This window comes from Rhipicephalus sanguineus, chromosome 8, assembly GCF_013339695.2.
Source record: "Rhipicephalus sanguineus isolate Rsan-2018 chromosome 8, BIME_Rsan_1.4, whole genome shotgun sequence".
In the NCBI taxonomy this organism is placed as follows: domain Eukaryota; kingdom Metazoa; phylum Arthropoda; class Arachnida; order Ixodida; family Ixodidae; genus Rhipicephalus; species Rhipicephalus sanguineus.
In genome coordinates this window covers 161,979,675-162,007,477 of record NC_051183.1, presented here as the reverse complement: position 1 = coordinate 162,007,477, position 27,803 = coordinate 161,979,675, and the positions used below count along the sequence as shown (strand labels likewise).

The 27,803-nt window shown below is 50.3% G+C and overlaps 1 protein-coding gene across 1 annotated transcript in view; it reads right to left on the bottom strand.

Annotated features, from left to right (window-relative positions):
- Positions 1–3,371: 3,371 nt before the first annotated feature.
- LOC119403652 (trichohyalin-like) overlaps positions 3,372–27,803 on the bottom strand; it is a 49,295-nt gene continuing 24,863 nt past the window's right edge. The window contains exons 2-4 of the mRNA XM_037670568.1: positions 20,586–20,715; positions 19,506–20,540; positions 3,372–3,518 (exon numbers count right to left, since the gene is read on the bottom strand). Coding sequence (XP_037526496.1) covers positions 3,372–3,518; positions 19,506–20,540; positions 20,586–20,715 — 1,312 coding nt within the window. The remainder of the gene's footprint in view (positions 3,519–19,505; positions 20,541–20,585; positions 20,716–27,803) is intronic.

Below are 27,803 nucleotides of genomic sequence, written 5' to 3'. Positions count from 1 at the left end.
GAGGTTGTGGAGCTGGTTGAAAAGACCACGGCGATGGGACAGGGGCACATAAGGCCTGTTTCGTCCTGTCGACATGTGGCAACAAATTGTGGTTGTCGACCCTGAAATGGGGACTTGTTGCAGCTGTAGTGAGGACCTGCCCTTGAGAAGTTCCTGCAGTTCGGCGTCCATAGTCTGAGCCTCGGCGAGGACGTCCGCTGTTATCTGCACAGAGCTGATGGCTGCTACACGTGAAAGCGCGTCGGCGACCACGTTGTCTTTCCCGCTGACATGTTGGATGTTGGTGGTGAAATGCGCAATGAACGAGAGTTGGTTCTGCTGTACAGGCGGGAGTTTGTCGCGACGTTGAGAGAAGGCGTAGGTAAGAGGCTTGTGGTCGGTATAGATGGTGCAGTTCTGTGCTTCGAGAATATGGCGAAAATGTTTCACTGCTTCGTGTATCGCCAGACGTTCTCTGTAGTAAGCTGGCAAACTTGCCGGGGCGGTGGTCGTGCTTTCGTCAGCGGAACTGAAGGTTGAAGGGGTCGTTTTACGGGCTCCCTGTATCATGAAAGAGAACGCCAAGGGATGCCAGGTGTTGTCCTCGTGTTGCATGAGGGCGGCGCCGATGGCGAAGCTAGATGCGCCCGTGAAGAGTCCCAAGGGAGCGTCTGGCACAGGATGAGTGAGAAGCGTGGCGATGCAGAGGGCGGCTTTGCATTCCTCGAAAGTTTTCGCTAACGTCGGTGTCTACGTGACGGTTAGAATAACAGAGAGCTGAGCTAGTTGGTAAGTATTCATTCTGAAAAGACAGGGCGTGCAAACAAGGACACAAGAAAGAAGTCAGGACACCACAAACGCCGACTAACAACGTCTTTCCTTTTCTTTCCTTTTCAGCCGTTGTGCGTCTCTTCAGTTGTTAGTCGGCGTTTGTGGTGTCCTGACTTCTTTCTTGTGTCCTTGTTTGGACGCCCTGTCTTTTTAGAATGACTACGTGACGGGTTGGTTTCCTCGTAGGCCAGACAAAGTATCATGCAGGGGAGCCTAGGCTGTGTGTGGCAAGAAACGCCAGTAGAAGTTCAGCATGCCGAGGAAACGGCGATGATCTTTAGCAGTGGTGGGCAAGGTCCGAGGTGCGTTGGGGCAAGGCCCGAGCTCCCTCAGATGAAACTTCGTGGCCGTGGAAGCGCACGACGGAAGCGCCTAGCGTACTTTTTTGGGTATTGACGAGTAGACCGTGGTCATCGAGGCGTTGGTACAGCAGACGAAGGTGCCTGTGGTGCTCTTCAGCGTCGCAGGAAAATACCAGTATGTCGTCGAGGTAAATGAAGCAAAAGTCGAGGCCGCGGACGACTTCGTGAATGAAACGCTGAAAGGTTTGTCCAGCATTCCTCAGGCCGAAGCTCATGAAGGGAAACTCGAAAGGGAGTGATGATTGCCGTTTTCGGGACGTCATCCGGATTGACGGGAATCTGTGTGTGTGTGTGTGTAGGCCTTCACCAAGTCTTGCACGGAGAACATGTGGCAGCCATGAATGCGATGGGCAAAGTCCAGTATGTGGTGGACTGGCTACCTGTCCGGGATGGTGCGCTTGTTGCGGGCACGGTAGTCCCCACAGGGCCGCCAGCCTTCGGTCTTCTTCGAAACAAGGTGAAGCGGCTAGTCCCATGGACCGTCAGAACGGCGGACGATTCCTTCGCGGAGCACGGCCTCAAACTCTGCTTTGGCTATGCGCATGCGGTCCGGGGCAAGGCGATGGGCGCGGCAGAAAACCGAGGGGCCTGAAGAGGCCCGGATGAGTGCACGGTGGTGTGCTGCACTTTGCGTGGCAATCTGCTGGGGCGCGTCAATCCGGAAAATTCGGCGAGTGTGGCGTGGTACGGCGAATGAATGTCAACACTGAGTACCTTTATGTTTGGCTGTTGGGCGGTTGTTCGCTGGCCTGGTGTGGAAGGACCCGTTGTCGCGTCGATGAGGACGTCGTTGCGGCAGTCCGGAAGGAGGTTGTAGTGCGCCAGACAGTCTGAGCCGATGATTCGCTCGGCGACGTCGGCGATGACAAAATTTTATTAGAGGTCACGGCGTAAGTTTCTGAGCTGGATGTGCAGGCGGAGTGAGCCGTACGTCTTGATTGTGGGGCGGTTTGCCGCGCTGAGCTCGAAAGACATAGGCGGACGAGGACCTTGAAGATTGGATGGCGGGTAGCAGCAAATGTCGTAACCGCTGTCGACACGGAATCGCTGCTTCGTGATGTGGTCGGTGACGAAGATGCGACGGCCTCCGGGTAGGCGGCTTGCGGCCGTCTGTACGAGCTGCCGTCGGCGTTCTTCGAATGCCCAGCGGAAGAGGGTGGTCGACATTGCCGGGCTTTGTCCCCGAAGCGTCGGTGGTAGTAACACTTGCCGTGGTTATCGGGTTGCCGCGACAAAGTGTTGTTACGGTCGTGGCTTTGCGAGTGGCGGCGCTGGTGCATCGGTAGACGTTCACCCAGGCGTTGTTAAATGGAGGTGAGCTGTCGATAAACGTCGTCGATACGGCGCGCAAGCTCTGTGGTGTTCAGCGGTGCGGCGACAGCCTGGATGGTGGGCGACAACTGCGGCAAGGAGGCCTCGATGACGCGATCAACAATCTCCGCGAGTTCATCGAGAGGTAGCCTAACTTGAGCCTGCAGAGTTACCTGGACATGCGGTGGGAGTCGTTGGAGCCAAAGCGCTCGCAGGAAGGAATCCTGGACTTGTATGCTGCTGGCGAGCGCACTCATGTGGCGCAGGAGCTGCGAAGGTTTGCGCTCAGCAAGCTCTGCGGACTGAAGTTGTCGTACCTTTTGTTCTTCTGAGAGCGACAGGCGGCGGATAAGTTCAGTCTTGAGGTGTTGATACAGGTTGGCCGTTGGTGGGTTGGCGAGGATATCCCGGACCTCGTTGAGATACCGTGCGTCCAGGTGGGCGACGACGTAATCATAGCGGGTCCGGTCTTGCGTGTTGCGCGCCAGGGAGAACTGGGCCTCGACCTGGGCGAAGCAGACCTCGGGCGAGTCTGTCCAAAACGGTGGCAGCTTGACAGCGACACGCCAGGTGTCGTATGAGGCAGCGTGCGGGATGCCTTCTGTGGGAGCTCTGACGTTCTCAGCGGATCCGACAGGCACAGCCTCGGTTGTGGAGGCGTTGCGGGAATGCTGCTGTTGCTGGGTCTGCAGTTCCTGTTGAAGTTGTTGCACTTGCTGGCGCAAAGCGGTGAGGGCTTCTGGGTCCGCCATGGCGGTGCGGTTTCTTCGGTTTGCGGGTCACCAGATGTGGTATGCCGTGTCGATGGAAGGACGCATCTCTACGTAAAACATAACGACTGTTTATTAGCGAAATAGCAGCAGCGGGGCAACCATACCGACACTGCGCTCAGTCGGGTAGCGAAAGAATAACCTCCGAGCTTGTCAGCTTGGTTTTAACGCTACCGTCGGTGACGTAAGCCTCCGGTGACGCTGCGGTGGCGTTGTCCCTTGTCGGAGGCGTGGCGTACCATGCAGCCGTGTCGCGCAGGGCTAGCTAGTGATGAGGCGGAGACTGCGCAGGTTTGTTCGCAGTGTGTCGCCATATCTATATACGTTACACGTAAGGTTAATTTATCGGAACATAAGGCAAAACGTAGTGCACCTAGTGTACGCACATTGTGTATTTATTACGACACTTATTGTTCATTGTGTAGGGTGTGATGAAATTGCTTTACTGTGACCATTGAATAAAACTGAAGTTTTCATTTTGACCAGGCGTCATTTCTTCTCGTTATAACTGAAGCACATAAGCAATGCACTGTTTGACGCCCCTGCGCATGTGCGAAGCCAATAACCAACGCTGCAAACATGAGAAGCACGCTGCATGCTGCTACTTTAATCCCATTGTGGAAGATGACACGAACGCAGAGTAAAAGCTCTAATAATAAGGTTTCCTGGTAAAACCAAGGCGAATTAAGCGGCGGTACACTTAAATACAGCTGTTTAGTCACGAGTCGATATTAGTTTAGGTAACGTTGCCTTCAAACGCACTCGTCAAAACAAAATTCACCATCTCCTACTGAATTGAACCATGTGGGGATGCGAAGGAGCGCATGGGTCGACTTAAAGTTCCATTCACCACGAGCACTTTCCCCGATGTTAACGCGTCCTTGCATGCGAAGCACACCATGAATTCACTGTAGTTGCTGTTGCTGTTACTCGTCCCGAAGTCTTGTTGGAGCACGCCACGCGGGTGCATCGCGCGTCTGCAGAATCTCGTTGCCCGACGCCATCACGTGATTGCTGAGAGAGCGTAAGTGGGAGAGGCCACAGCGTCTTACCCAGCCCCTTACTATGGTGTACTAGAATGGGGTAGTGTGCCATCTTCACAGCAAACAAATGGGAGAACGATGGTCACTTTTGCGATGACGCCACCAGTAGGGCGCCACGGTCGAACGGTGTGCCAGGCGCGCGAAATTTAAATCAGAATTGCGAAAAGGTCTGCCGTTCTGTAAAATGGTCACTTAACACGATTGAAACTAAATATATTTGTAACATTTAAACACAAACACATTTGGCTGCACTATTGTAATAAATAAAGATGCTTCTGCGTCGTCTGAGCTAGCACAATTCCTATCGCATAGCAGCGTCCCGGACCGTCTGCATGCTTACTGTTTTGATTGCAAAATGCATAAAAAAGCGCATCGCTGTTCATTCCATGCCTATGTACGCCTGTCTGGCTATCACAGTAATTTGAAGTCATGCGTCGAAACTCACGAGGAAGTCCGGAAGGCTAACATTAACAATATCGGGTGAGTTGCAGGACCACCCGTCACCTTGCATGAGCCAGAAGAGCAGTCCCAAGGTTTTGTACAGAAAAAATACAACGCTCAATGACGAATGCTGCTCAATTTCGGTAAAGATTTTAATCCTCAAAGGAGCGCTAAAGCGCAGGAATGCAGCTAAACGCACCGCGATGTATCTTATGTTAATAAGTCCACAATTCCAATAGGTCTGCAAGAACTTGAATGCATCAGGCTTCCTCAAACACCGAGTCTGCCACGCACACGAAAAAATTCGCTAACGCGTGATGAGAAACAGAAGGGAACAATCAACAATTTTCCCACGTGCACTCACGACCAGCGCTGCAACTACAAATAGCGATCTCGGAGACTTTGTATCTCAACTTACCATAAATTACTTCAAGGGGTGACGTCAGGTGGCGACACAGAAGTACGGTGTGCTCTGGCACCGCAGGCTGTCATCGCAAAAAGAGCCACGTTTCCGCCGCCAGACGGCACACTACCCCATTCTAGTACACCATACCCTTACACAGTCCCGAACGCGCTAGTGCGTGCCAGCGCGATCTGACTAGGATACAACGCGTTGGTGCATCGCGCGTCTGCAAAATCTCGTTGCCCGACGCCATCACGTGATTGCTGAGAGAGTGTAAGGGGGAGCGGCCACAGCCTCTTAGCCCCTTACACAGTCCCGAACGCGCTAGCGCGTGCCAGTGCGATCTGACTAGGATACAACGCGTTGGTTCTGCGCGCGTCTGCAGAATATCATTTGCCGACGCTATCACATGATTGCTGAGAGAGTGTAAGGGGGAAAAGCCACAGTGTCTTACCCTTACACAGCCCCTTACACAGGCCTGAACGCGCTAGCGCGTACCAGTACACGTAGTTTTGTCTGCGTTACACCAAGCTAGGCCAGCATACGGCAGCCCGGGCCCCTAAAGTGTTCTGCGCGTATCATCATCAAGGCGGGCGAAGAACAAGGCGAAGAAGACTTCTTGGCGCGAGCGCGCGCTCGATATATTACAGATGGCTACGGTAGGTTTCAAAAAGCGGACGGTCGCCAATGGAACTACGAACAAAGCCCAGCGCAAAAGGTGCTTCGCATATAAAAATTGCCAGCTCCCCGTATCGCGAGTCCTTAGCAATCAGAGGTCTAAGAAAACTGTTTTGAGGTCAAATTTCGCACTTTTGAAAACAAAATGCCGTCACCTATTTTACCACATATTGCGCCACATCCGCTTCATGTTTTATTCCGCCGAAGTGTTCCCTCCTCACACAGATGACGCTAAGCCCCATGAGCAGCTTATGAGCCGCAATTTTCTGAACGTATAGGCTCCTATGGAAGCGTCGCTACCAGTTACATTTACCTTGCATTAGACGTCACTTTCTTTTTTTCCACATCGTTATAATCCTGCCGGAGGTGCTGTCTGCAGCTATAGAAGAACTGACAGCTGGGCCAAGTGAAAACAATACTTGAACATCTTTAACTTAGCGCAACGACGACGTGAACACAAGAGAAGAAGAAGACGAAGGTTTGTCTCCTCTTCTCTTGTGTCGACGTCGTCGCTGCGCTAAGTTAAACATGTTCAAGTACTGTCTGAAGTTGCCGGTCTCCCCGATGTAAACTTCCGCAATCCGCACAGGTCCTCTTGTTCACAACACCAGAAAAGGCTTCCTTCGATAGCTTGTCCTTCCCGCTCACAAGTGCTTTCCTTAACTTGCGTACAGGGACGTGGGCAACTTCAACTTCGTAGCTACTCAGTACGCGTGATAAGGTCTCACTTATCCCGGGCACGTAAGGGACAGGAGCGAGTTTCTTCTGTGGGACACTGGCAGGCTGGGAGAGAGCACGCAAACGATGTTCAACCGCATTAATGAACGCTGGAGGGTAACCGCACGTCGAAAGGTCCTCCCGAAGTGCCTTCACATCAGCGGTCAGGTCTTCCGGATTCTTGCAAATGCGATTCGCCCGACCTAACGAGGAGACTACCACTGACCTCTTGTGAGTGTCATGATGGACTGACCTGAAGTTCAGGTACCTGCCAGCATGCGTGCCTTTCCTGTAAATATTGAAAAATAGTGCTACATTGTTCTTTTTAAGATCAACATCCAAGAAAGGTAGCCTCTGGTCAGCTTCCGATTCCACGTTGAACTGCATGGAGTTCACATGATTGTTTAGATGTGGGGCGAATGCTTCCAAAACACAGCGCTTGATGGCACAAAAACAGTCTACGTAGCGTAGGAAAATTCTCCCAGCATCAGAACGATCGGTTAAAGAAGGAAGTGGTGTCTAATGCACTCATCACACCACTGAATGTCAGTATCATCAGGAGGAAAGAAACTGGAAATCACGCCTGTAATCTCGAGGGACTCGAGATGGAATCTACTAATGAAACACCTAAAGGGACACTAAAGGCAAATAACAATTTATGCCGGAGCGTAGGTCCATTTTTCAGAACGCCTGAAACGTCAAATTATCAACAGCAGTGCTCTACTGATGTAGAAATTACGGTAAATGCAGGACAGGATATGCACCTCCAGTGGGACACATTAGCCTGAGCGTGATAACGTCAATAGTCCTGAGCAAAGTTAATCACTAGTCCTCAAACTACTTATAATCAGAAATAACATTCCGTGTATTTGTCACAGATTCGTGTGGTTGCGAACGATGTATTCAGACCGGACTCTGTTCGGTATCGTGCGACAGAGGCCACATACACGCAAACTGGGCACCTCTTCGACAAAGCGAGTAGGTCGCCAGTTGACGCCAGCGACGGCGTGGTCGCGATAACGGTGCACTCGTTGGAGATCCGGCATGGCGGTGTGAATTCAGAAAGTAATGGCACAATACCTTTATTAAACACACGCACGGCACTTTAAAATATAAAAATGTACAAAAGAAATACCAATAACTGCAAATGCTAACTAAACCTAAACACAACCACACTACAAGCTAAACCGTCCTAAAATCAAGTCGGGAAGCTGTTCGACATGGCTCTCGCCTTAGTGCTGTTCATGTCTCGGGTTGGTCGTCATGATGAAAAAAGCTGGTCTAATTACTTGCCCCAGCTGATGCGCGTCTCGTCAATATCCGGGATCGATCGCATTGTCTCCCAGTCGGAGATCGCTACGGTCTTGACGACCGTCGCCGTCCTTGCCGCTGCCGAATCGTCGTCCGTCGTCGTCATTACATCACGTCGACATTGATGTGGCGGAGGCCTCCGAGATTAGGCCTAGCGGCGGTCGCTGATGTCCGGTGCTAAGAGCCGACCTGGCCAACCAGGGACTGTCTTCGGCGGCTTGCTTCAAAGGGAGCTTGCGCCAGGAACGACGGTGATGGCTGCGCGCGGTTGTTGCCTCTCGAGCAGCCTCACTCGAACCGGGTCGAGGTCTCCGGTCACCTATCGAGACGCCCGCGTCAGAGGCTGCCGAGTTCAACTCCTGCCACTCCCATCGCCTGTGCGCTTGCTGGCGAGACACCGTTCTCCTGCCAAGCGCACGTAGCCAATGCCAGCGCGTCGCTGCTTGCGTCGCGATAACATCTCGGCTCACGCGCCTTGGGCTTCTCCACGTTATGGTGCGCGCGCTCGCGCCATTTCGAACGTGGTCAGCATGCCGTCATCGTCGTCTTTCTTCCTCTGAACGGCGCTTCCTCATGACAGTATTATAAAGCATAATAAAATACTGCTTGTGCGTCTCTCTTCGATTCATGGAAAACAAAGCTTAGCGTTACCATGGCGAACGGCATGGGAGCTGCAAAAGTTCAGTTTTCGCCGGGCTGCACTCCGCTCCCGCGGTCCCGTCTCAGTGGTAGTTTTCTCTTGCGTAGTCGCATTTCATGGGTAGTTTCATTATCGCACATTGCTGCGCGGGCTTTTCTGGCTCGCGAAACTCGCCATAACTGCCATTTATGGAAAATGCCGGGTCTATGTAATGTTTACTGCAGCAACGAAATTCAAGAGTTCCCAGTGGGCGCCACGGAGGGAATTCTGTGCTCGAAGGAAGTGCCGCACTTCTGCGACAGTGGGATGAACTACTACAAAATCTACTCGTGTGCTCACTGCATTTTCGTGCAGAGGACTACGATATCAACCGTAAGATAAGTCGTCTGACCCGCCCTTCAATGTACTGCTTGCCCACACCGCTGTTTCGTCGGTCTTGTCAGGATACTGCATGTCCACGTAAGGGAGATGGAAGAATAATGAAATTGTTTCCGGGTTTTAAAAAAGCAAAACTGTATTAATAGAAAGGACTGCATGTCATTCTTGAGGCTGTTTTCGTGAACCGTCACTCTCCGCACCTCAAAGCCAAATGAGTCGTCAGGCGTTTCTGCACGTCTCCTCGAAGGGGATAAACATTGGTCGGACGTGTGTCACACAAGTGAAGGCTGCGCACTCAGATTCCATGGTATACATGGGTTGATCGTGTCGCATTTCGTCGGCACGGCTCATAGGCGGCGTAAACAGAGGCTCACTGAACGGCGCCAATACAAATACACACACGCACATGAGGCGGCCGTATTCCCGCACTGACGGCCAGATCGCAGTCAGCATCCGGTCATTACACAGCAGTGTCCGAGTATCATCGCTCCGCGAAAAACATCACATCACAATGCAAGCAGCAGTGGCCAGCAAAACAGGCATAACAAGAAGTATTCTTGCGCGCATTTCCGGTGGGGGCGCAATGTTGCCATTGCCAGATAACGGAAGGTGCTGGCGTAGCGCCCGCTAAACGCTGCTTTGGGGAGTGCTTACGTCGCGAATCCCTGAGAGGCGAGCGGTTTGAGTTGAGCTAGTACTATGCGGGCCACTGAAGCGTGATTTTCTTTCAAGCTAAGCATTTCCTTGGCACGAAACAATCACTACGAGGTTTCTGAAAGGGTATTTCAAAAGCGAACGCCGAGTTGTATTTTGCCTTTAGTGTCCCTTTAATCGCAATGCTGCAAACCTACCCTCGTCCTACGCGCGGTGGTTGCGCCAAGTGCGGAAATGTATATCGGAGACACTTCTAGTCGTTCGGCCTCATTGTGAACTAGGCTTTGCTACGAAAGTCGCTTCTTTTAAACTTCTATTTGGTCGGTGTACTTCCTTTCCCTCATCAGTGTGTTTCCATGTCACAGTGTTATTGCTGACAGCGTTAGCATCCTCAGAAGCTAGTGAGGAGCAATGAAAATTAGGACACAGCAAGTGATCGCAGCGCGACGAAATGCGTCAGTCTTCTATCTAAGGCGCAGGCCCATAGCCAGGGCGGGGGGGCGCACAAGGAGCCCGCCCCACCCCCTCCAACCCCAACTATCAGCCCCCTCCAAAAAAAAAAAACACATTCACGACAACGGCCCTGCTAGGGCGCATTGCGAAAAAGAAATCGCTTAACTCTTCGATGATGGCGTTCGTCGAACTTGTCACCTTTCCTGGTGTTTTCCTCGCATTTCCTGGGTTTATTTTCCTCATTAGACGCACAAACGTCAGGTGGCATGATCATACATTTCGTAGTGAAAAAACAGCTCGGCGTAGACACAGACTAGGAAGTACACAAAACCAGCGCTGGTCCTGTGTACTTCCTAGTCTGTGTCTACGTCGCGCTGTTTTTTCACGATAGATTTGTACCAACTAGCTCGCATCAAATCGCTCATAAGTTAACATACATTTCAGTTGGCAGTCGCCGCTTCTTGCTATCTTCTTTTGCATCTGTCCCTTTTCAGCGCTTTCGATTGCTAGTTATGTGCCACCTACAACATACAAATGTATGATGTCCCTAAACATACTCTAAACTCGATATTCCTAAACACGCCCACTTATTCTTCGGTGCTAGTGCAGGCCATTTGATAAAATTCGACATGTCAGCCCACCTTCCATTTCTAGCGCTATACAGTCTTTGCCGATGCCTGATACGGCATAGGCAACGGTTCAACGTCTCGTTAACCATAATTTTGTCAGTAACTGTAACGCATCCACCATGTTCAAATGTGGTTGAATGTACCTATATTGGCTCGGTAATCGCAACTTTAGGGATCAGAGCACGTGCTTGAGCGTTATCGACAGCAAAATCTCGTTGAAACATTAAACGCGCACAAAATAGAGCTTCTTGGTACGCGATCATAGTACCAAAAAAAAAGATGGTTGATCCCGCCGTCGTTGGAATCGGAATAACACGAAAGCAAAACGTGCCTTTACAGAAGTAACCGAATGTTTACTGTACATTGATATAAGGGAGTTTGTACAATGCATATTGATGTCTGGCAGCTATAGCACCGTTTAACGTGGATGCACCCACTTTGATGATTGGTGGTACAACTCCATCCCGATGACTGACGTCCATGTTAAATGATTAAACAAACCCTTGTGGTAGCTGTAGTAGTTAACGGTGAAACCGTAATCAGAGAACGAGCTGTGATAGCCAGGCGAGCGTCGCATATGGGACGCAGAACGTGGTCGCCATCCCGCAGCATGTTAAAATGGGATTGAACACCACGGCCGGACTAGAGGGAAACGCAAAGCGCCTCGTGCCGCGCCGGTAGCCCGGCCGCGATTTTTGTCGGGGCGAGCGCGTGAGCGGGGAACGCGATGTTACAGCCAGGTGAGGCAGGCGCGCGTCGCAGAGCTATTTTTGGTTTGGATTGGGTGATGCTATGAGCGAGGCCGACGCTTTTACGACGCTTGGTTAAGATCGCCACCTCGCGGTGTGTTAAGGCATTGACAAAATTGAACTTCTATTGAAAACGCCCTGAATGGGACGGACGGGTAACGCATTGCTTGTGCTAATAGCGGAGGCCACAGTAATGACGAATTACCTTACTTTACTGCTCCCAGAGGGCGAAACAATCTCGCCGACCGGGTGAGTGGGAGATATAAAAGGCGCGTTTGTAAAGGCTCTAGAGTCTATGACTGTGGCGCAGTAGATAGCGTGCCCGGCATCTGTTGTTGCGGACCGAGCGGTCGTGGGTTCGATACCCGTTGACGGAACTTTTTTTTCTTTCCCATCTGAGCGTGTGAATTTTTTCGACGTCATTTCCGTGACGGAAAACGTTACTGAAGTCTTGGTGGACCCCGGCATAAGACACTTTCGTGTTAAAAAAACATAGGTGATCCCTCTGTCATAGGAATCGGTATAACACGAAAGTGAAACGTGTCGTCACAGGAGTAGTTGATTGTTCATAGTGCATTCGTATATGAGAGCTCGTACAATGTCTTCTGCTGTTTGGCAGATATCGCACCAATTTATGTGGGCGCACTCACGTCGACGCCTAGTGGCACATCTCCGTACCGACCACTAACGCCCATGATCATGATTTCACCCTCGCTGTAGCTCAAGTTCTGAACATATACGCTGACACCGCAAATGGTGAATCCCGCGCAAATATGGCATCAACAAGCACATAATAAACACTCATACGTTATATGCACTCCTTCAAAGCGTCGTAAAACGCGAAGCGAAACGCTACGGGCTTCGTGTGTTCCCTCTATCCTGGCCGTTAATTTTCACAGGTCAAGCGGGGAAGGCGGTGTGACAGCCAGACGAGCGTTGGAGAGTTATTAGATGCGAAGCAGCTCTTTGACTAGCCTGTGTAACGCTGTCCCTCCGTGCGTCCGTACGAATGCGCCGCAACTAGCTCCCCTCGCCGCAGGTGTTGGAGCGGTGCCAAGTAGGTCAGGCTGCATCTGCACGTTGACATGACGCTCCCCTCGCAGTGCGCGCTGACCCAACGCCACCTAGACAAACTTCGTCAAGGCCGGGAAGCTGAACTCCATTTGTCGCGTGTCGTCAAAGGTAGTGGGCTGACTTTTTTCAGTGGGCCGCTCTTGCTCGGCGGACGCTAGCACCCATGCATCACTACAGGGCTGCGACGCTGGTTGCGTTGTGCGCTGTGCTTGGTGGCGGCTCATCACCTACGCCCGCGTTCGGCGGCGCGTTCCCATCGGTGTTTTGGTCACTTCAGCATTACTAGTGTTCGAAGCTGGACGTGTATCGAATCTCTCACGCGCTGGCTGCCATCCGATGCCGAGTTAAGTTGAAAGCAGTGGAAGAAACGCTAATGCTGCGTTGCTTTGAGTGCCGTCGGTTCCTTCGAAGCTGTGATGTGTGCTGCTTGTGTTTGTGCGCGTGTTGGTCGTTGAGTGGCTAGGCTGTGATGCCAGGGAAGTGTTGTGTTCTACATTGTTGTGGCAACTACGACTCGGGGCCCAAGGTACACGTATTTGGATTTCCAACCGATGAAGACACGCGGAAGGCATGGATACGTGCTAACCCAAAAGACAATTTCAGCCCGACAAAGCATTCAAAGGTAAATACACACCTTCTCTTTTGATTTTCGTGTATTCCGTTTCATGTAGTATGATGGTATTACGTTTCGTTTTTGTCACGTGCGTGCGTTTCGCAGTATGTTAGGGTGAACTGCAGAAACTCTAATCGTAAAGTTGTCACTCTCTTGTCACTTGCAGGTGTGCGAAAAACACTTCAGTCCGGACGATATTCTACGAAAAGTTTGCAATAAACAAGGCACAAAAGCGGAACGCGATGTGTATGCTTATTTAAGTACTTTGAAGCATGCGTTGTTTTTCATTATTAGAAGATTCGGCACGCAAATAACGGGGGTTCCAATTGAATATAAAAGTCGGCACATGTCACGCACTGTGGGAGTTGATGTAATGCGTAGCAGTCAGCAAGGATCTGCATATATCGCATGATTTGTCTGAGTCAAATGAAGGCCTTCATGTCATAACAACGGGTTCACTATTGAATGTTTGTCGTGCATTCATGCATGCACATTTCGTTAAATACCATGCTATAGAGCTTACATTCTCGTGTATACAATACATGGCTGCTCATTTATATTCGTCACGCACTTATTTCACGTCCTACCGTTTTTGGTATAAATCCAGTTAGCGAAACAGCCGGAAGTTTACTTTGACAATGTCATATAATTCACGCCTTACTTGACAAACATGTCATCATTTGCATGCTAAGACCTGTCACTTATGCTCCTCATACAGTCACGTCACGGCATACCAGTTTTGATACACATCTTGCTAGCCAAACGGTTGCGAGCCCACCATGAGCGTCGCATGCAAGTCATGCCGCACGTGGCATGAATGTCATGATTTTTAGGTCACAACCTGTCATTTATGTTCGTCATACAACCATGTAACGCTATGCCAATTTTGGTATACATACATTTAATGAAACGGCAGCGAGCGCTCCAAGAGTGTGTCATGTAAATCAAGCCTTACATGACATGCATGTCATAATTTACATGTTACAGCCTATGAGTCCTTTTTGTCATACACTCCTGTTCCGCCATACCGATTTCGGTGTATATTAAATGAACTAAACGGCCGCTAAAGTACGAATACTGTAGCTCACGCAGGTCGAGCGTCAGCCCACTAGTGACACGTCACTCGAACAGCTTCCAGGCCTTGACGAAGTTTGTCTAGGTGGCGTTGGCTGACCTCACTCCCTCCCTCGCCTGCCGCGCGCTCGCCGCAGAGCCCGCAGCTGCCGCTTCGTCGGTTCGCCCACAACACCTACCGCCATGGAGGAAGGAATACTAAGGAGAGGCCCTGACTTCACATTCGTGAAGCCCCCACATCGCAAACACCCGGATCGCCTCCTAGCGAAGGCGCAGCGAAACATTTCGCGCTTTCCGTTGCGACGCTTGCAAGCGCATGCACGCATCGCGAAACTATGCAGCCTTTTTTTGTTTGTTTGTTTTTCGCCGTGCAAGCGGCGTAGTCGATTCACGCATGCTGCTCTTTGTGTGTGTTCTTTAGGAAAGCTACGCAATGCCCAGCTGTTGCGTATACACGGTGCAACTCGCGTGCACTGCGGACAGTACCGGGTGTCACTTTTCATGTGTACGTATACGTTCGCTTCATTGCTGATCACTAAGGCACGGTATTTGCGTGCGAAGCTCTCGGATGTGCGCTCTGTTGCTTGCTACTCATTCTGTCAACTCAGAACTCACGTGAACTTTTGTTTTTGGCGTCTGACGCGCCGTACATAACATGCGCTGAAGCCAGCGTACGTTTTAGAGGCTGTGTCGTTCAACGAAAGGGCAATAAACTTTTGTTGTTATTATCAGACTACGTGATGTATGTATAGACGTCAGACTCTGGAGTTTCCAAGATGTGTGGCGCCACCTGTCGGATAAGTATTGAGTAGTGCATAGACCGACTCTCTCACACAGTTTGCTATGGGACCAGGTGCAACTAGCGAGTGCGAAACAACGATTGAGCTTAATATCGCGTGTGTTTGCGCATTTAGCACTCAGAACGAGAGCTGTGAATTGCTCTCCGCTAGTCGGACGCGCCACCGAACCGTCGTGAACTGCTTGTTGGATCATTCGCCTGAACGACGGCGAAAACAGCAGCAGACGAGAGCCCTCCGCACGCTACGAAGAAACTCCGCAACAGACGCACTGTTGCGTTGTGAATTGCCACGGACGTAAAAGACTGAATAACAACGTTCAGTTTTACCGATTTCCATAGTTGTCGTACGAAGAAGAAAGGCGAGAGCGCTGGATGCGGGCCGTTGCGAGCGTGTTGGGTAAGCGAAGTACCCGCGTTCTCCACAGCCGGTGGCATGAATGTGTGGCTCTGCTGTTGTTTTGCGTAGCCCTGAGGCCCTGATGCAAAACCGTGGTAACCTTGACTATGAAGCTCAGCAGAGGCTCTGACCGCGGTGCTTGTCGTGTAACACGAAGTCAGCAGCTAGAGGCAGACTGGAGACGCGTGATACGCACACCGCGACGAGTTGGTCGTCACAACACAGCATCGCGGACGTATGTAGTACGTTTTGAAGGCTCAGAGTTCTGGTTCTAACTAGCTAACACCACGTGCGTCATACAAGTAAATCGCAGAATGTTGGTCGTGACCCCCTTCAGGTTTGTTTCGCCCGTGTCCTCCGCGGTTGCCGTAGCTATCTCGGAGGCCACGGTTTGCCTTTGGTTGTACCCCGCGAAAGTGGGCACGCACGTATCCCCATTTGCAGTACATACAAACGGAAGACGACCATCAAGAGACCATTTGAGGATGCGTAAAAAAACACTCCAATGCACAGCAAGCGAGAGATGAATTAAGGGAGAATGCAACTGAAAAGGCGAAAATCGTCGGAGCCATTCGCCCCTGATGAACCGCGTTTTTACCACTGATCGTAAGATGCATAGCTAAGTAAATTGATCGTGTATGTAGGTACTTTATCGCTGTGGCATACGTATATAACCGATTTTAACGCATTTAGGCTCTAGAGAACGGATGTCGGAGGGCTTGCCTCGAACTCGGTGTCGTGTGATGCTCGCTTGTACTTGCGAGTTGCAGCGCGCGGGAATAACTAAAACTTATTTTGCATTGTACTCGCAGTTCGCTTTGATCAGCTTCCGTTGTTTCTGAAGCGTGGATTGGCGGAAGAAGCTTTCCAGGTCCTTGATTTTCAGGAAACCGCGCCTCGACACCAACGAAAGAGGAGGGTTATATTGCGGCCTATGCACATTCGCTTGCGGGCGGCTCTCTTTGCACTACCCAGTTAGTGCCAGGGCTACGATGAGGGCGCTGGTGGCGCTGTTTTTCGCAGCGCCGCCTGGGCAGAGTCTGACGTCTATCGTGCGGTGTGCGCTCGCTGCGTGCTTGTGTTGTGTGCGCACTGGAATTATAAACCTTACGTGCACGATCGCGTATACAATACAGCTGTGTCTTCTTTTCGACGTGAAGTTACGTCAACTATAGGTTGGCGTTGCGCCGAATAGCTACTGCGCTCACTCCATATACACGAGCAAAGAACCGCTAATCGGGCAATAGATCTGGAAATCGGGCTACAAGGAAGGAAAAAAAAGGCCTAACGCCCAGCAGAACGCGTAAGTCACTGCTAGGTGAGTTCGAATACGATGAGGCAGGGGCTGAATGTTTTTGATTACGGCACGTACCGGTACTTTCTGTACTGTTGCACAAAAACGCTCCTCGAAGAAATTCATCACGCAACGCTCGGGCCTGCCGCGCACGAACAGCCTGGTAAACGTCTGCTTGCAACATTTTACTGCGTGCGAACCGCACAATACGCGCTAAGTTTACGCCGGGACTACAAATCCGAACAGAAGCGAACCACCGCAGAGAGCACGCCGCGGGGCGTCTGCTGTTTTGTTTGCCCCATATCGGCTTGTTTGCCCCATAAATCTGACGTCACTTCCGCCACACTTTTCGCAATGCATTGGGATACGATAGGGCCTCTCCTTAGTTTTTCCTTCCTCCATGCCTGCCGCTACCGCCGCTCGCTCCCTACAGCGACCGCCGCACGCTACACCGCCGACTTGTCGGTTCACGCGCAATAAACCTGACGCGCGCCTAACGTACGCGTTGAAACATGTCTGTACGTGCACCTCTCTCTCGCTTCACCCTCTCCACCGCTCGCAACGCTCGAGCGCACGTCGAGTGGTAACACTCTTTCGGCTCGTTTATAGGAGTCGCCGTTTACGCTCGGAGTCGGCGTGCGCTACGTGCGCTACGCGCGTCGACCTGGAAGAACGATCCGGAACCTCTCGAAGACGCTCCTGCTCCGAGTGCGTTGCCGTGCGCGTCGGCGACGTCGCGATCCTCGCGCTGTACCTCGCTCCCAACCTGCCGACGGACCAGGTTCAGCGATGTCTGGAGGAGACGCTGACTGATTGCGGCGAGGCGTGTCGACACGTGCCTCTTATAGTCGCGGGAGACTTCAACGTTGACGTCAGCGGAGGAGGAGGAGAATGGCTCGTCGATTACATGCGTGACGTGCACTCGCTAGAGTGCGTGTCGGCGGAACGGAAACTACCCACCACGATAAAGGGAACGTGCATCGATCTGGTCTTTGCCAACTTCGACGTCGAATGTCTGCAGGAACCTCTCAGCGTGCACTTCACCGACCACAAGACCGTGGTAGTCAAGGCGAAACTTGCGCCAGCTCCGGTCCAGCGTCCGTGACAAGACCTACGCTAGCCATCGCTTCAAAGGAATCTTCCAGCGCTCACCGCAGCACCCGCGTTAGCGCCATTCAGCCCTTGACGCCACCCGTGCGCAGCGCTGCTGCTTCGCATCTCATCAGGGTTCCCTTTGGGAAGATGGTGTTAATTTTTTTTTGTAGCGTTAGCTACACTTGCCTAGCTGGAGCCGAACTCGCGTTGAGCGTCATGAGCCATGCTGCGCATGCGCGAGGATCAGTGATGTCACACAGCTGGGTCACCGGAGCTGGCATCTCACGCGCTCTCCGACACCGCTGTGCGCGGCTCGCCGCTGCTGGTCTGCGCCATCTGCGCCGCATTCTAGAGGAGTGACGTCGTAGACACAGTGGCGCCAGCGCGCGCAGCTATTCGCCTTCGCTGTGCAGTCGCCGTCTGACAATGCGCCGAGGGCGCTTGATAGCACCCCTGACTATCGTTTGCAGGTGGGTAACGCCATGAAGAAGGAGAGTGCAAATGCTGCTCGACGGCGCAGAAGTGCAGAGAAGCTTATCTCATCGGATGCTGAAGTAGTTGCCTGGCAATTAGCGATTACTGTGTTGAGGCCATAGAGACGGCAGCGTGTCACTTCACTGACCACCGAGCCGTCTTTGTGGCAATAGAGAAGCAACCTGCCGTTGAGCAAAAATAAATATGCATGTGCCACATAATACGGATACACTGTGTGTGTCATTAGAGCAGCTGTAAGCATGAGAATCAAGCTAGACAATCTGGAAAGCTAAAAATAATCATCTGGACCTTTGCAAATGCTACGTATATCCTGCCATAGCCGAGCTAAGCCACTGCAATTGTTTCGATATGGATGGATGCAGTCAGCGAGGACCATCTCGCGGTGTGTTAAAGCGTTGACGAAAATACACTTCTATTGGAAACGCGCCGAATGGAAAGGTTGTAGCAACGGCGCGTTTTTTTTTCCGAGCCTGACGGCACACATGTCAACGCCCCGTTATAAAAAGAACGCTCGTAGCATCCATACATCACTCCATACATCAATAGCACTATGAAAGGAAAGTGTGAAAGATAAAAGGCGCGTTCATGTAGCCTCCGTTATGAGTTCGGCGGTAGCTCAGTGGTCTAAACGCCCGTCAGCCATTGTAGTCGACCGAGAGGTCACGGGTTCGACTCTTGTAAACGGAACTTTTTCTTATAGGTTCTTTGTTTGCCACCTGATTACGTTCATTTTGCTGACGAGACGGAATGCGTCATGAAAGTCTCGGTGGACCCCGGCATAAAACACTTTTGTGTTAAAAAAAGGGAGATAAAACGATGACAAATAATACAAGCACTAGTTCTCTTCGGCCTTTCTTGTGGTTCTTTTATTGAGTTGGTTTTTGTTTTATGTTTTTTTGTTCATTTTTGTGCTGTAATGGTTGAGACAATTTTCAAGGTAACGACAAAGTCAAAAAGAGTATCCGAAGACCTATACCAAACTTAAAAAGTTATAGCAAAAATGTCGATTTGGACGAGTTAGTTCATGCGAAATATCACACGCACAGCTCATCAAACGGAGGAAGCAAGACAGAAAAGGGCACAGCGCTCTTTCCTGTCACTCTGTGTTCCCTCTTAATTTCTTGTGCGATACCTACGATATATAAAAAGAATTGAAGGACACTTTGTGAATTGCAAAGTGTGTTGGGCGAAAGCCTGTGGCAATTCGACTGACTATGCCAAATCTTTTCTTTTTCTTTTTTTTCTGTGCGGGACACTCGACCAGTGTCATGCTTTTTTTATTGATCGCGGCCACTCGCTGCTGCCTCTTTCTTACCGCTTCCTTGGCGTTGCTGTCCAGTGACGGGGCCACTCGCTGCTGCCGCTTTTTTACCGCTTCCCTGGCCTTGCTACCTAGTGGCGGGACCACTCGCTGCTGCCGCTTTCTTACCCCTTCCCTGGCCTTGCTGCCCGGTGACGCGGCCACTCGCTGCTGCCGCTTTCTTACAGCTTCCCTGGCATTGGTGCCCGGTGACGCGGCCACTCGCTGCAGCCGCTTTCTTACCGCTTCCCTGGCCTTGCTGCCCAGTGACGCGGCCACTCGCTGCTGCCGCTTTCTTACCCCTTCCCTGGCCTTGCTGCCCGGTGACGCGGCCACTCGCTGCTGCCGCTTTCTTACCCCTTCCCTGGCCATGCTGCCCGGTGAGGCGGCAACTCGCTGCTGCTTTCTTACCGCTTCCTTGGCCTTGCTGCCCAGTGACGCGGCCACTCGCTGCTGCCGCTTTTTTACCGCTTCCCTGGCCTTGCTACCTAGTGGCGGGACCACTCGCTGCTGCCGCTTCCTTACCGCTTCCCTGGCGTTGGTGCGCGGTGACGCAGCCACTCGCTGCTGCCGCTTTCTTACCCCTTCCCTGGCCTTGCTGCGCGGTGACGCGGCCACTCGCTGCTGCCGCTTTCTTACAGCTTCCCTGGCATTGGTTCCCGGTGACGCGGCCACTCGCTGCTGCCCCTTTCTTACCGCTTCCCTGGCATTGGTACCCGGTGACGCGGCAACTCGCTGCTGCTGCTTTCTTACCGCTTCCCTGGCCTTGGTGCGCGGTGACGCAGCCACTCGCTGCTGCCGCTTTCTTACCCCTTCCCTGGCCATGCTGCCCGGTGAGGCGGCCACTCGCTGCTGCCGCTTTCTTACAGCTTCCCTGGCAGTGGTGCCCAGTGACGCGGCCACTCGCTGCTGCCGCTTTCTTACCGCTTCCCTGGCCTTGCTGCCCAGTGACGCGGCCACTTGCTGCTGCCGCTTTCTTACCGCCTCCCTGGCCTTGATACCTAGTGGCGGGACCACTCGCTGCTGCCGCTTCCTTACCGCTTCCCTGGCCTTGGTGCGCGGTGACGCAGCCACTCGCTGCTGTCACTTTCTTACCGCTTCCCTGGCATTGCTGCCCGGTGACGCGGCCACTCGCTGCTGCCGCTTTCTTACAGCTTCCCTGGCATTGGTGCCCGGTGACGCGGCCACTCGCTGCAGCCGATTTCTTACCCCTTCCCTGGTCTTGCTGCCCGGTTACACGGCCATACGCTGCTGCCGCTTTTTTACAGCTTCCCTGGCCTTGGTGGTCGGTGACGTGGCCACACGCTGTTGTCGCTTCCGTTCCGCTTCCCTGGCCTTGGTGCCCGGTGACATGTTAGCCCACCGCATGCGCATTCGCTCATTCTTCTTCTGGCGTTTGGTATAGGGGGAATCCACATTACTGGGGCGCTTCTCCGAACCGTTTCCGTGGAATCACCACCGGGCCGCCTGGGAGCCATCCGACTAACTGACTGGTGGAATGAGACATCTGACGAAGGGGCGTGGCCGCGCGCACTGCTCTGCCATCACGTGATTGCTGAAAGTGTAAGGGGGAGAGGCCACAGCTGTGGTGGCGCAACTGTTGCTATGCGCCACCCGCTGTGCCATCACGTGATTGCTGAGAGACTGCGAGGGGGGAGAGGCCACAGCTGGCCTCGTTCCAGGGCACGGACGGTCGAAAGCCGTGAGCATGAGCCATTAAAGGCGTTAAATGTATGACTGTATGACTATAGGCCTACTCTTCCACAATCTAAACGGCAAGGGTTCATGTGGCACCGAGGTGTACAGTCCAAGAATGTTTTAGGAGCCATTCCACTCTGAAGTTGGATGAAAAACGTAGCTGTTTAGTCTACGGCAAAGAGATAAGATGGTCATTTTGATACGAAAGGCCCGGTTGTGAACATGCCCATGAACGTTCAAGCCACTGCGCGGAGTCTGTCGAGACACATCGACGACGACACTGCCATCGACATTGTGTTTATGCTTCACTGTAACATCTATCCGGGAAAGACAGCTTAGAAAACGGAGATTCCATCGATACCCTCAAAGTCGGCTGCACTTCTGAATGCGAATGCACTCCTGGGAATCGGTTTATCAAAGGTCAATATAAGCCATCCTAAATTTATTTATTTGATACTGTCAACCCCGTGCTTGGGGTCAAAACAGAGAGGGTTTCACATAATACATAACATTCGAAGAAAAAAGAAACATTCAAAGCACATAGAAATAAGAGATAGATAACCAACAACAGAAAAATAACAAACAAACAACAGTGATTATACAGATAAAAATCAACGAATGAATGCTCACGCAGAATTTAGCGCGCATCACTACAAAGAAAACTGTCTAACGCTTTTTCGAAATTCACTGACGTTGTATTTTCAACAACCGCATTGAGCAAACTATTCCGCATTTCTATTGTGTTTGGGAAAAAGGAGTGGCGGAAAGCATTCGTGCGTGTGAAATAAGGTTGAATTGCTCTACTATTATTAAAACGGTCACATCGCCTTCCAGGCGGCTGAATATATAAATCCTTATTTATTTTTGTTTGCCCGCCTATAATCATAAAAAGAAATTTTAGTCGATGTTTGCGGCTGTGATGTTCCAAAGACTCACTCTCACAGGACTTTAACAAAGCCGTGACTGAGTGTAAGCGTGCAATAGAGCGAATTTGGGCATGTTGGTGTAGCATAGTGAAACACACAGCGCGAAACAACGATGTCCCCGTCGTTGTTTCGCGCTGTGTGTTTCACTGTAAGCGTCGGTATTTACCGCATATGAAATGGACTGCTAATTTCTGTATTCTCTCAATTTATGTCCACAACACCTTCTGGTGAGGCGACCACACAATACTAGCGTACTCTAAGACAGGACGTATGAATGTTTTGTAAGCAGTTAGCTTTACATCCGGTGTGGCATGTTCCAGTTTTTTCTTTCGGAAATACAGTTTTTTGTTTGCCTTAGAACAGATGTTATTGATATGCGAGTGCCATTTTAATGTGTGCATAATAATAACTCCTAGGTATTTGAAACAAGTGGCATTATTTAAACGGTGATTTTCGATGTGATACATGAATGACAATTCCCGCGCACTTGAGTGAATATGCGTAAATGTCGCCTTGCTATAGCTTATTTCCATGTCGCATTTTATACACCACTGATCTAATGCCTGTAAGCACCTGTTCAGAATAATTCGATCACCTTCGCAAGTAACTGGGGAATAAATCAAGCAATCATCTGCAAAAAGTTTCATTTTAATAGGAGCCTCAACTATCGAACATAGATCATTAACAAATGTCAGAAAAAGAATTGGTCCTAAAACAGATCCTTGGGGAACCCCCGAGTACACGCGCAGTGGTCTTGAAGTGTAATTTTCAGTTTTTACAGCCTGTTGACACGTAGATAAATAGACCTCTATCCATTTTAATACTTCTTCGCTTATTCCTAATATTTCAAGCTTGAAAATAATTTACGATGAGAAACCTTATCAAAGGCTTTCCTAAAATCGACACAAATTACATCCGTCTGCAGAAGCACATCGATGTTCTTATAGAAATCATGGAGCGTTTCTGCTAATTGTGTGACCGTAGAAAGACTATGCCGAAATCCATGTTGGTTGCGCAAACTAACTGGTTAGAATCGAGAAAACTAAGATTATGTTTTGCTATTAGATGTTCCAGAAGTTTACAGCAAACCGACGTCAAGGATACGGGCCGGTAATTGTTTACTAACGTACGGTTACCGTTTTTAAAAATGGGAATTACAATTGCTTTGCGCCAGTCTTGTGGAAGTGATCGCGTCTGAACCGATTTCACAAATATTATTTCTAAATAAAACAAGACTCATTCTGCGTATCTCTTGACAAACTCTGTTGGTAGATTATCCGGACCACTTCCTTTCTTCGCGTCTAGTTCAAGTAGTAATTGAAAAACACCTTCGCGGTTGATCATAACAGGTCTCATTGCGGTTCAGAAGCACATGTTGTTGGGCTAGTCGGTTCATCTTCTTTCGGAAGCCACGGAAGTGGCTATTTCGCGCAAAGAAAACACAAGGGGAGGGTTAAGGGGAGCGCAATACCATCTTGCGCTCCCCTTAACCCTCCACTTGTGTTTTCTTTGCGCGAAATAGCCACTTCCGTGGCTTCCGAAAAAAGCTCATTGCGGTTGTTGCGTCGTTACTGACACGGTGTTAGAAGTATTATAGGTGGACCGACGGCGCCTCCGGAAGCGGCGAACTTTTGTCCGCGGTTTGTGGCGTCTTGTTCACAGGGCCCTAGATGGCGCTACACTACTGGTGGCTCAAGAGCGGTATCAGGCGTGGTCGCTTCGGAACCGCGACCGCCCCTCGAAATGAATAAAAAAACTGTGCGTTCGCGCTATAACGAGCGCAAAAATAAATAAATAAATAATAGCTTCGAATAAATCGAAATTTGGACGATACAGCCGCTACCTGTTGAATATGTTGAATTTGCCACCGCGAAGGTTGGCGGTGGCAAATTCAACATATGCTTTCCTCATTCGGACAATTAAAGATATGACAGTGACGTCACGCTGAAATATGACAAAAATTAGTTCTATTTGTAGAAGTATAGTTTAGATAGTTAGAAAAAATACCGCATTAGCCGTAGTATTACAACAGAAAATGCACAGTGTCTTTGCTGTCGCGAACATTCGAAGTAATTTGCGGTCGTTGATCGCGGATAAAAAAATGTGTCACGAATACGACTGTTTAGCTGGTCGTGCATAAAATACTGAATTTTAGCGAATGCCAGCAGCTAAGTTTGAGGCACCGACGAAGGATATGAAAAAGCATCCTGGTTTGGCACTGCGAGAAGGGGAGAAATTATGAATGGTGGATATATGTTTCCGATTATTCTCTGTTGCCAACTGAGGAATATATTTCACTGTTTATGTCTCGCATAGTCACCCGAAGACAGCGTTACTACTTCGTCTTTCAAGGAACACGTCGATCGCGGTGTGCGGAGTCTTTACGAGCGTAGCCTGTCAACCGCGATGGTACATCGGTTACGGTACTCGGCTGCTGACCGAAGTTCCCTAGTTCGATCCCAGCCGCGGCGGTCGCATTTTGATGGAGGCGGCGTGCTAGAGACCCGTGTACTCTACGATGTCAGTGCATGTTAAATAACACCACATTGCCGAAATTTGTGGAGCTCTGCTACGGCATCTCTCATAATCATAACGTGGTTTCAGCACGTAAAACCCCATATATATATATTCTCATTGTTAACAAGCGTAGCTTTCGCACAGAGAGAGAAAGACTGCAAACGCACGTAGGTGTTAAAAAAAAACGGGCCAACTCACGGCGTGGATGAACTCAAGACGATGAACTCAAAACGAACTCAATACTTCGTCGGCACGGCGTCATTAGCCAGAGCCGCCTTTCGTGATGTGCTCACAAGAACGTGCCCTTTGTACACTGCTTCCCACGTCTTCGTTATGTACCTCGGCTCGAAGTGCTTCTCGCACACGTAATCAGTCGACTGCAGCACGCGGTCCTTGCGCGGAATCGCATGGCGCCAAACATTCAGGCGTTCCGCATCTCGGGGTGCAGAAAAATCGACTTTTCAGTGCAGGTCTTGTACACAGAGTTGCTCCGCGGCACAAAACACTTTTTGCCCATTTCACGGCTTTCTCACTCGAATAGCATGACCTGCCATCGCACAACAAGAATTAAACGAGGAAGCAATGTGGCCACAACTGCTTCGTCACCGTGGCTTGGTCGGAAGAGAGGCCGGCGCGCGCCGCTGTGAGCCTCTTGACTGCTCCTGCCACCTCGCGGCGTGACGGCGCGGAGGAACCGAAGTTCGACGCAGCGAGCGCACGGCGCCGGTGCTGCGTCGTTCCACCTGTACTTCTAACACCGTGGTTACTGATGGAGGCCCCTATCTTATCGCCCGGGTCTATTGTGAAAACGGGCTGAAAGAAGCGAATAAAAGTATCGGCCAAGTCTTCAACTGTTCTCAGTATACAACCCTCGTGCTCGATCTGCTCCATTATTTCCTTTCTGTCACTGAAGTAACGCCAGAAGTTGCATGGCGAACTTCTAAGGAAGTTGACAAGCGTTTGGCCAAAGTACCTTTTTTGGAATTCACAAGGGCTTCTTTCAGCTTGATTTTTATAGCTGCAACTTCCGTCGCTCTTTCTTTCCTTTCTCTTAATCTTTTAATTTGCCGTTTCACATGTGTAATGCTGCGTGTTATCCAGGGATTTCGTTTACGCGTTTTCTTAATACGAGTAGGAACAAAGCGATCAACGCAAGTTACGACATTAACTTTAAATGTCTGCCACAATTGCTCCACTGATTCGAAATGTGACGCTCGCTGGAAATCATGAAGCTGTAGTTCGAAAAAAATCTATGATGGAAGTGTCATCTGCCTTTTTAAAATCTTTTACTTTTACCGGAAGGAACGGTTTCTCTAAACTGCATGCACTAGTCTTATTGACTAAAGAAAACATTTTGTGGTCGCATATGCCATCTAAAATATCTAAAACATTGTCTGTTATGTTTTGGGACAAGAACACGAGGTCTAATAATGACTTCGGTGAACCTGTGACCCTCGTCGGGTCATGCACAATTTGTTCTAGGCCATGGCAGAATTTAAATTCCAAACGTTTTTCGGAGCTAATTATTTCAGTTTCACCCAGCAAAAATTTTGCCAGTCAATGTGTGGCAAGTTGAAGTCTCCGGCGATTATCAACCTCGGGCTCCCGTTAACATGGCCACACAAAAAATCACTTAGCAAATCCAGAAACTGAGGCTCAGAGGCAGGTGGTCTGTATACTGAGCCAATAATGTACACTCTATTGCTGAATGCAATCTTGCACCATACAGTTTGGCGAACATCACATTCTATCATGCAAGTTGGGACGGAACTTCTAAGAATGATAGCAGCACCGCCGCCTCGTGAATCTCTGTCCCATCTGAAAAGCTTTTACCCTGGAGGAACAATGCAATCACTGCGTATTTCTTCGCGCAGCCATGTTTCTGTTAGTAATACAACATGGGGGTTATGTGCCAATAAAAGATATTCTAATTCTGTAACTTTATTTGCGATGCTACGAGCATTTTGGACAAGAATTCGTAGCTATGATTGGGATTGATTTTTTGAACTACCAGCAGAGCTGTCGGAGTCAAAGGATTCATGTCGGTCATGCGCACTCGCTACTGGCGTCGCTTGAACTTTGTTATCGTACTTATCACTCCGGTATTGAAAAAGACGGCGTTCATTTTTTTTATCGTCCCAGACAAACATACGCCCGTTTACCTTCAGTTTATCATGCACCATTGAGACCCTCGCTCTCTTAGCTCGGTCTGGCGCTGAACTTTCGCATAATTTCTTTCTTAGTTCGACTGTCTCTTTTGCGTTGTCGTTACTGACACTGAAAGAAGTACCCTTTAGTTTCTTGCAATTACGCATTACCTTCTCGTTCTCACGGTAATCCATGAATTTCTTAATTACTAGTGTTGCTTTTGCCTTGTCTTCGTTTACCTACTCGATGAATTCTTTCTAGCGATTTAACGTCTACCCCTAAATTGCTTCTGCAAATGTTATCAACAACGGCATCTCGCAAATCTGCCTCGACCTCATTTCTGGCCTCGGGAATCCCAAAAACGAGTAGATTATTTCTTCGGCTTCTGTTTTCATAATCCACTAGTCGTTCAGCTTGTTGCTGGTCGACTAGTGCATAAATAAAAAAAATAACGCCCACGGTCGTGTTTCATTATTACTCATTGCTTCCTGTTGACCCGCAGAGTCCTCTGGCGCCGTTGACATTCCCGGTGCGGTCTCTTCGTTGCTCTTCGAGACTTTGGTGGTAGAAACTACAAGGCATCCATGTGGTCCACATATATAAAGACTTGGCAAGCGTGTGCTTGTCGCTTAACTGCTAAGACACTTGCCGTCGGAGAGTGAGAGCACGGGATGAAATACCAGCGCGGGTAACTAACTTTTTTTACTCTAATGCCATACTTTCTTCCACCACTCTAGAGCGAAGAGAAAGGGAGGCTACAGTGGGTCAACCTCTCCAGTTACATCGAGTGGGTCTGTCGCTACCGTGCATTGCTCGTGGACGTCGCTCGCTCTCGGGGTCCGTGAATTCAACCGTTGATCAAGCTACCGGTCGAAGCTTAAGCTAGCCTTCAATAAACGCCTTTACAATTGGTGGAGGTGCTAGATGGAGGAGTTTTGACGCATTTGAGCAAGGCTGGTCCAAACTGAATTAGAAGAAGTGCTGATTTTCAGCTCGGCCACTGGCAATACCAGGCTACGTCGTG